The following is a 9902-nucleotide window of genomic DNA, read 5'->3' as shown; positions in this document are numbered from 1 at the left end:
TATGAATGCACGTGTAAAAAGGGAGCTTGGAAAAAAAAAGAATAGGACAAATTTGATGGGATGTGAACTCGAAACGCAAGGAAAGGCATCACAGCATGAAAGAGACGGGCTCCTGCTATTTACTCTGGGAAATGACCAGAATCAATAGCCACACCAGCCCGCGGGCAGAGCTGCACGGATGCTCCTACTCTTTTCCATTCATAAAATGACTGTAGATGTCACGGGATGTGCCTGCAACTATTTTTATTTATGGAAAAAAAATCGTTCAAACATTTATGCAGCCGGGAACTGGCCCCTTCATTATATGCCTTTATTAGTCAACTATTTGAAGGAGGCAGACAACATGTCACGTTATTTTTTAGAGATTTTACTTTTTTCTAACTGTGACATCGCTGACCAGAAAAAAGTTGCAAGTGAATCTGTACATCTAAGCAATCAGGTAGGACTTGTTTACAACCCAGACCAAACATATTTTGAAGAACCTCTAAGATCCCCCATCCCTGCATTCCCCGCACGCCCACGTGGCCGTGTTCCACTACAAAGTCTGTGAAGGTGATGCTGTCCAACCCAGACCAGGCGACACAAAAAGTCCAGACACTCGCAGCCTGTGGAGGCCCGTTATTTGGTGGTTGTCAGCGATCATTGAAATCGATTCCGTGCTGAGCGACTTCCAGCCGTCTTCATTTTCTGTTACCTTTTTCCCCTTTGCCTTGTACCTCCGTCTACCTCTGAATAGGGCTTCTGCACAATTCTTTCATAAGCGAGATGGCGAGCAGGTCTCAACAGCCTTTCAATCCCTGCCAACCCATTTTAATAATCAGTTCTGGAGTTTTGGCCTTCGGGAAAGTCGTCCGCTGCTAAGCTTTCTGTTCTTGTCAGACTGTCCTCCACCCCACCTACACCATTGTGTCCCTCGTCAACATAAGGAAGAGTTCTGCCGCGGCTGGCTCCAACGGGGTGGCTGGAAGGAGCAGAAGAAAGTTGTAGCATGTGCAGGCAGGAAGATTCATGTAAATGTCCACGATTAGCCAGCCCGGCGGGTTTTTTTTTTTTCTCTCTTCCATACTTTTTCTTCCACTCACCTCCCTTTTTTTTTTTTTTTCTTTAACATGATTGCACATATTCGTCCCCTCCTCCTAAGAGCCCAAGAATCCTGCAGACGTCCATATATCGTACTATGAATGACTTTTTAACTCACACATCTAACTAAAAGTATCTTGCTAGTTCTTATCCATAATCGTTTATTGTCTTTCGGTGTACTGTTACATCCGATTTTAATCCTTCTGGAATGCGTCTAAAATCACTATGTGTTAAAATTAATTTTCATAATGCTGACCTGGTTCAGATCTCGTCTTGGGCACTCTGATCTTTTTCTCCAAGTGGCATCTGCTTAAGTGGCTGGTTGATATAGCCTTAGTGAAACACCCCATCCCTGCCACTCCCAAACTGATTTCCCCAATCAGCAGGGTCTGCCAGTGTCTCTTCGCCAAATCTGTCCTACTGGTCTTAGCGAAAGGGCGTGGGTGGCAGGATGGCCGAACTAAAAGCTTCAAGAAAAGAAACCTTTGACTAAAAATATCCTATCTTGAATTGGCCCTGAATTCTGCCAGCCTGTCTCAAACACAAACAACAAATGCTGTATTCTGCTGACCTTTACATTGCCCCTGGTCGTCGCAAAAACTGTACGAGGTTAGCCGTTAGACAGCGAATAATCAGTGTCTGATCTCTTCAGCCTTTCTGACTTCTGTTCCTGTTGCCTCTGTCAGCTTTGTGTCAAGCAGACACTCCACCCACACGGCCTTATGGTGTTATTTTTACCTTTGTCAGCTTAAGAACTGTCTTCACCAGGTAAGTATATTTTTAACATTTGACAGTACAGATAGTAGTTACTCGGGGAACGCCGCAGTAAAGTGCAGATTTTCACAGTCCGGTCCCATTTCAACATTTCAATGCCACTTTCCTGAACAGTGGATGCTCCCATCACATTAATCAGTAGATTACCGCTCAGGTGTGGGCATTCACGTTACAGTGAGCTGAGAACAGCTAAAATGATAATCAAGATTTAGTGAATTGTTACCTGAAGGATTTTTGTTCGAGACTGCTGTTATTGAACAACACACACTAGCGATGTAGGAGAATGCATGTCTGATAGACTAAGCTGAATTACAGGGTTACCTGGACATCCTCTCCCTGGAGTTTCAAACTGCACCGACTTGCAAATTCGCTTCCAATGTGGACTTTGATCTCTCGCACTCCCATCTGCAGACGAAAACAGGCCCGACACTGGATTAAAAGCTGGACATTGTTTGCAACAGTTGTCGTCTGCATCGACTGTACGCAACCCTAATCCGTCAGCCTGGCTGCAAGTCTCGGCGAGCCGGGCTGCTGATGAAAGGTAAAGGTAAAATAAACGAGGGCCCAAAACAACAAAAAACAAAAGTTTTTTCCCTTCGCTGAGACCACGAAATTTATATCCGTTCATGCTGAGACCTTAAAAAAAAAAATATCAGCAGCCCGGCTAGCCGAGACTTGCCCTCATGGCGACCTCTGTTCCAAGCCGTCTCTTCCGTTCTGAAAGGTCACGACCTTTGTCACCCTGTACGCTCTGCAGCCAAGGGGGCTGTCGTGCAATTAGACAGCCAGACACCTAATTAGTTGACTGATGCTTCATTCAAGCTTCATTCGTTCTGACTGAACGGCCCTACAAACCCGATTAGCTGTGCTCTGGCTGCGTAGTTTCAGGAAAAAAAAAAAAAACGAAGTGGTGCCGCAGGGTCACAATTAACCTTCAAAGTCAAAAGGGCCGCGTTGTAGATGCTTGTTTATGGTACACCTATGTATTCCTTCCTGCCCACAAGTTTACCCATCTGTCCTTTTGCTGGCTTGATCGGTATATAAGTAAAATGTATGAAGATATTTCAGTTGAAGTCAGAAAGCAAAAGCTGTGTCCCTCCATTCTTTTGGAACTTTCATTTCTTTTTTGTCAATCGAAAGTGTTTCATCTTGTCAATCGTCGAGTGCATCTCATCAGTGTCAAGTCTGAACCTTTAAATGCCAATGCTATTTATTACCTTTGGGATGTAATGCGGAAGAACTCTTGCAGACTCTAGGAAAAAGCAGAAAATGCTATGGGCTCAGTATAGTCTGCTGCTATTGCCAATTTAGTTCAAAAAAATTAAATCCACTTTTCTACTCTTTTATTGAAAGTGACTTAGATTTGATTACGGGAGAATGGCAAAATAACAGAAATAAATAAATGTGAAGTTAAAATGGCGCAAGACATTTTTCTATGTCATCTATGTCAAATCTCAGTTACACTCTGGTATGTGTGTAAACGGGAGGGTGGTAGGAAGAGCTAGACAATATTCGTCTCCTTCCACACAGCATTAGACCCAGCTGGCAGCCATCTGGATAATTTACACCAATTCCACGATCAATGGGAAGCAACCGCATGCTAAAAATATCCTCTCCAAAATCTGTATTATGGTGGGTAGAGTGAGGTATGAATCGAATAAGCCGGGAAGTTCTGCACGCGCTTTTATTCAAGTTTAAAGCTGTATTGTTACATTCTGTATCACAAGAGGGAACTATTTTATTTTTAATGACTGGGTAAAGTACAAAATACTATCACCATAGTCTAGGACTCTAGGTGATTATCCCCTTCGAGGTATACACGCCAACAATCAGGGACAGAAGAAGAGGAAAAACAAAACAAAACTCTGACGTCGCATTTGTACACAGTTTCTCCTAATATAATTGTAGTCCCTTAAAATTCTTTCTCACTGGCTGAGACCTTGACAACTTAATTCGGTGTATCCGTGTATAATGCTGGCGTCTTGTGTTGTGGAACTCTTTCTGTGCAGAGTGATGCTTGTAAGTGTATGTTGTGAGAATGAAAGAGTATGTTTACCTATATCTAGAGGAATGGAATACTGAGTTTTATAAAATTATTCCGAAATAATTTTGCTCCCCGCTGATCCGTTATAAATACCTATCACAATGTTTATTGTATGCTACATACGGATCATTTTAAAGTCTTAAAATAAGTGCTTCTTGCTTAATTATACTTTTAGTACATTAAAACTGCACGTTCCTTTGTTTGTGTATTTATCTTACAACTTGAAAGACTGGATGCTGCCGAGGTTTTTGTTGAGAGTTGAGGGAGTAGGAACTCGTCTAGAGATTTAATTGGTGCAGCCCCTTTGACACAAGTGTCGTCTGCTTAGACAATCAGTGAATCCAGACATTTTTCGGTCTTTTCTCTTCACCTTGTCCGATGTAGATCTAGCTTCCCATTTCAAAACACACACATTCGTCTCTTCTACTAGGGCAAAAACAAAATTCCTTCTCTACACCACGCATCTTCTTCATGTCTTTCGTGTAGACAACTAACATATCCTCGTGAACACAGGTGCTGTGGACACACACAGAAAATTAAGCTCGCGTCGCCGGAAACTCCACCATCTGTGATTGAGTTGTCTCATTAAAAGGACTGAGTTGTCAGCTGAGAACCGATGGGAATCTCTGCTGTCGACGAACATCATGGCCGGAATCGCTGCTGAACAAAGGGAGACTACTGACAATACTTTTCTGTCAGGGGACTGTACTCGCAGACTTCCTGGCGCGATTTGTAGTCTGCTTCCTCTGTCGCAGATGTCTTAAATGTATTCGTAGCTGTAAAATAATGAGTACTTCTTCCACGGCTCATAGATTTTGGAAGCCAGGCAAGTGTATACTATTAATATTTTTAAATGGTACTTCGTGCTCCAAACATTTTAGATGTACGAGCTTTTCAAATCGGGCAACAAAACACTTAACTTTTCTACTTACATTGTTCCGTTTTCTCTCTCTCTTCATCAGGAACAGAAAAACCAGGTCTGGCCATTGATGAAGAAAGATCTGTTCAGGGAGAGATCGCTGGTCCAGCAATTGCATACAATCCTTTCCAAACTCTGTCAATTGAGAAGCAGAGGCAAAGGCTTCCAATATTTCAAGTGAGTTTTCCAAATATTGATAAGATGTAGCATTGTCTACACTTAAACTATCCATTTAATGACTTAAAATTTCTTTAAAATGTTTTGTTAACGTTTTGCTTAATCTATGTCTCATAATGAAGTTGCAGTATTCATAATATTCGTGATATTTATAATCATCAATTTGTCTGAGGAACACTAGCACAAATATACATGCAGCTGAGTAGACTGAAGTTGATATTGTTTCTAACATATAGTTGTCTTGCGATTTATGCACTGATGGCTGTCAGCTTGTTATGGTTCATCAGTCTACTTTCGTTTTCTCATTGGCAGAGCACGTCATAAACCTAAGTGGATTGAAAAAGGCTTAGCAATCATTTTGCAATGTAGCTATGTTAAAGTATTGAAAGGCTGCACGATCCAATGCTTCAAATGTTTCAAGAGGCTATGTGTTTGAGACGAAAGGTCTTTGTTAATATGAAAAATTAACAGCCAACAAGAAAACACGTGGTATAAATGACAACACATTAGAAACGATTCATTATAAAGCTGAAAAAATGAAATTAATAGCTGTCAATTTGTGCTCATTATTATTTGTGCGAACATTCTTTTTTAATATGAAAATGTTCAAAATTCAGAATCCTACATGTAACTCTTAAAGTTATCTGTATGCACACATAGTTTTGGATTGCTTTAAAACAAATATTGCAATATTTCTTCAGTCCTTTTTTTAATTAAATACATATGTATGTTGCTCTCTTAGTACCGGAACCACATCCTATATCTGGTTGAAAGGTACCAGACTGTAATCATTATTGGAGAGACAGGTTGTGGAAAGAGCACACAAATACCACAGGTGGGTAGACAACTCTTCCACTTTTCTGGAATCTTTACACTGCATTCGTGTAAGTTTGTGATACTGATTTGCTGCCTTTGTTAAGGGTGTTATGATGCATGCCCATTTATATTCCAAAAAATGTTTCTATTATTCTTGTAATATGCTGTTTAGTTGACTGGTCAACATTGGCTACCAACAAGAAAATTCCTTGTATCAAGAAAGGAAGAGAATAGGATACATTTGCCAGACATAAAAGTTTTTAAAATTTATGTCTACATTCCTGCTTATTTGTATTAATCTCTAATAAAATTAATATTTAATTAAACTAATATTTTTGTAAGATTGTTAACATAGCATTAACAATAATGAGATATTGATTCGTTGGATGAGTTCTTCATTAAATGACTTGCAGTTCCTGCTGGAGGCTGGATGGGGCGCAGAAGGTCATGTCATTGGGGTTACCCAACCGCGAAGAATTGCAGCCATTACGGTATGCATTACAGTATGCTAAAATAATTGGTGTGTGTTTGTGTGTGAAGCGCTCACATTAAATGTAGTATTCAGTGACATTTGATGTTAAAAGGAGACAAAAGTAAGCACAAAAAAATCACGTAGTGTTTTTGTGACAAACAATGACATCGCTATCTTCACACTAATCTAACTTGTTAATACTAGAAAATTAGAGTTGAGCTTCATGCTGATGGATTAGCTTTTAATTTTCAGTCATCATGCCTTACCTTAGAAAAGAAATTCAACTTGATGATAGGTCAGTTTTTCCAAGTCTTTTAGGGTAAGAAAACATTTTTTATTTAAATATCCTTATGTATAAAAATGAGCTTTTAATAATTTTGTAAATCATTAATCATTGTGTGATTGTTGATTTTTTCAGGTTGCATCTCGAATTGCAGAAGAAAGGGGCAGTATTCTTGGAAATGAAGTTGGATACACCATTCGCTTTGATGACTGCTCAGATCCTTCAGCTACACGAATTTTGGTATAATTATTTTAGTGCAATTAGTGTGTTCTTCTGTTTAATTTTCACTTACATCATACGTGATGCATCAAAATGGCATTGTAATAAATATGTGGAAATATCTGTCGTTTGATTTTTTAATTCTAAAAAGCATAGGACAAAGGACTGAAGGATAAAAATGTTCTGTCTCACTTGAGATCTATGTTAGAGGTATATGATAACTAATGATTATTTTGTTGATAATATTTTTAGAAGTGTATAACACATATTTTTGTTGATGATTTGAGCTTTTTTATGTGCTTTGTAGTTCATGACAGATGGTATGATGATTCGTGAGATCATGAAGGACCCCTTGCTGTCTAAGTACAGGTTAAAAAAATTACTATTTTTGTTAAAATCACTAGGTAAAATTACTTAGCAGTTATAAGTAACTGTTTGGGTTTGGTAAAAAGATATCTTGATAAAAGGCAAAGTACAAATTGACAGATTATTTTTCTTCAAAACAGAATTTTGAACAAAATGTTTGTTATACAGACGTTTTTATAGAAAAGATATTTGTAGCCCTCAGCGTGTCACATAATTAGTAACTGTGATTTTGTTTATATTGTTTCTACAGCGTGATTCTTTTGGATGAAGCTCATGAACGAGCTCTGAACACAGACATCATTCTGGGACTACTCCGCAAGGTAAGCCAGTGTCAGAGTGAGTAGGGCAAAGTGGGTTGTTAAAATAGATGTGGATGGCATCTTTTTTTTTCCCCCACTTTCTTACACTTGCACATCTTTGTGAACAGTATATGCAGGGATCTTTGATTCCATGATTTCAGTAGTACACAGAGCAAGTTAAAGGTGTATTATGCCAAAGCAAAAGGGTGAAAAGGGCTAATAAGTATTATGGGTCTTTCCTTTTTTTAAAATGTGTTTCAGACCGTAAGAAGGAAATTGAAGTATGCAAGTGGTGAACAAATAAACACAAACACTTTTATTTCAATTTTCTTTTTATTGCTTTAACAGAAAAGTGTGTTGAGATATCAGTTGTGTATCAAAGCTTTGCTTTTCTTTCCCCCATTAGATTCAGAAGAAAAGGCCAGATTTACGGCTCTTGGTTGCCTCTGCCACGCTGGATGCAGAGGTAGGTAATTGTAAAAAATGCCATTTTTTAATCTTTAAAAGCAATGCTTATTGCTTCTGCATATAGGCATTGCATACCATTTACCTGAGCACAGTAAAACAAATTCTGCTGATACATGTTCTGGTATGGCAGAATGCAGAGCGCCTTTCTGCTGGTCACAAAAAAAAAACAAACCCAAAAAACAAACTAAATCCCTCTACTTGACGCCATTTACTTTAGAATACGTATCAACAATGTTATTGTACATGAGGTTGACATTATCATTGTCTCCTATTTATTTTTGAGTATGTTTTGAGGCTTTCAGAAGGGAGGATCCTAAGAAGTTAAAAACAGTTATAACATTATTAAGGAATCATTTATCCTCATTTTAAACACTCATTTTTAAATATAGTTTGTGAATTTTAGTGAACATTTTTATTATGTTTTTGTTTTAGGAAATGAGAGACTTCTTTAACACCAACGAAACAGGAGACCCAGAGTGAGTCTGTACACATAATTATAATACCAAATTATAACATTATTGTAACATTTTTCATCAATCTGTCATCCTATGTTAATAGCAGCAAAATCTTAAATAATTAGTTATTTAGTCTCCTTTTTGTTTTTTCTAAGAAATATGCATGTAAAAAAAATCCTTTCTTTATTTTCTTTTACTTTCAGGATGTTTTGTTCCTGGGATTGTATACAATTGTTGCAAAAATATATCAGGCCTAACTTTTTATTTTTTGTCTATTTCTTCCCTTTCTCTGTGCATCACCTATACATCATCACATCTTCTTCCAGCTTTTCTCTCCTTCCTTTATGCTGTCCTCATTTTATTCATTTGGAGAAGTTGTTGTAAGTTTGGCATATTTTTCCATTTAGTTATTCCTTTTGTTTTTTGCTTGTTTTGTTTTGGTTTTTTGCAGTCATGCATGCGTTTTCAACTTAAATGTTAATATCCTGGACTATTACTCATCATTATGCATTTTTATTGCAAATGTATGTTAACTTAAATTTAATCAAAGTGCTTTCTTTATGAAAAATCAAATGTAGACATCATTAGTTTTATTACTATATCTGCGCTCTCTAAAACTAACAAACAGAATAAGTTTGTTTTTTTTTAATTTATCCTTTAGTCTCATAAGATTATTTTTATGTGTTTCATTGAGAGGTCTGAATCAAATTCTTTTTGAATTACTTTACTTCTCAATATTTAGTAATTTGTAAAAAACCTTGTGTTTGATTTTAAATATTCCAAGGAGTGTCAAAAAAGATACCAGATATAATAATAAAACATTATGTGACTGGTTTTGTGATAAACAGAAAAGATACATCTACAATTTTGACTGTGGAAGGACGAGAATATCCAGTAGATGTCCATTATACACTGGAGTGAGTGTCACTAATTGCTTTTGAAATTTGCAATGCAATCTTAACTGTTCAGGATTTCTTGCTCAGCAGCAGAGAGTACATTTTTCGGCAATATATGTTAAAATGAACTGTAAAATGTTAACATCATAACATGGCAGATATCATCATTTACAAAAGATTATTAAATACATTTTCGGTAAATCCAAGTATTAAGTTGCTTGTAATTTTTCTGTTTCTTTTATAGCATTCCATTTTCATCAGTTTTATTATATATTATTATATTATAATAATGTTTTGGATACACAGTCATCACCTACTTGAGGAGATGTAGTCTAGATAATTTGGAACTTCCTCTTATCATTTGCATTCTGATGATATCATTTCTATTTATAGTCCAGTGCCTGACTACCTCAAAGCTACAGTAGACACAGTTATGAAAATTCATTTCAATGAAAGACCTGGTGATGTCTTGGCTTTTCTTACTGGAATGGTAAGAGTTTCTTTGTCACATACAGCAGCATACTGAGAACTTAACCTATGAGATAAGCAGTTACATTTTCACAGAAAAACGATAAATAACTTTTAATTTAACATTTAATTTGAGGGAGTTTGTTTTATAGATGCCATTTCTATT

At 37.2% G+C, this 9902-nt stretch overlaps 1 protein-coding gene across 1 annotated transcript in view; it reads left to right on the top strand.

Moving 5' to 3' along the window:
- The first annotated feature begins 4577 nt into the window (after window positions 1-4577).
- Window positions 4578-9902, top strand: part of LOC112559327 (probable ATP-dependent RNA helicase DHX35) — a 37238-nt gene continuing 31913 nt past the window's right edge. Inside the window, exons 1-11 of the mRNA XM_025230460.1 lie at window positions 4578-4724; window positions 4861-4994; window positions 5737-5829; window positions 6224-6301; window positions 6701-6805; window positions 7092-7153; window positions 7401-7470; window positions 7856-7915; window positions 8350-8393; window positions 9221-9289; window positions 9662-9758. Of these exons, the coding sequence (XP_025086245.1) occupies window positions 4685-4724; window positions 4861-4994; window positions 5737-5829; window positions 6224-6301; window positions 6701-6805; window positions 7092-7153; window positions 7401-7470; window positions 7856-7915; window positions 8350-8393; window positions 9221-9289; window positions 9662-9758 (852 nt within the window). The 5' untranslated portion in view covers window positions 4578-4684. The remainder of the gene's footprint in view (window positions 4725-4860; window positions 4995-5736; window positions 5830-6223; window positions 6302-6700; window positions 6806-7091; window positions 7154-7400; window positions 7471-7855; window positions 7916-8349; window positions 8394-9220; window positions 9290-9661; window positions 9759-9902) is intronic.

The sequence above is a fragment of the Pomacea canaliculata genome, linkage group LG3, assembly GCF_003073045.1.
Source record: "Pomacea canaliculata isolate SZHN2017 linkage group LG3, ASM307304v1, whole genome shotgun sequence".
NCBI classification, from domain to species: Eukaryota; Metazoa; Mollusca; class Gastropoda; order Architaenioglossa; family Ampullariidae; genus Pomacea; species Pomacea canaliculata.
This window is presented reverse-complemented; position numbering and strand designations above follow the sequence as displayed.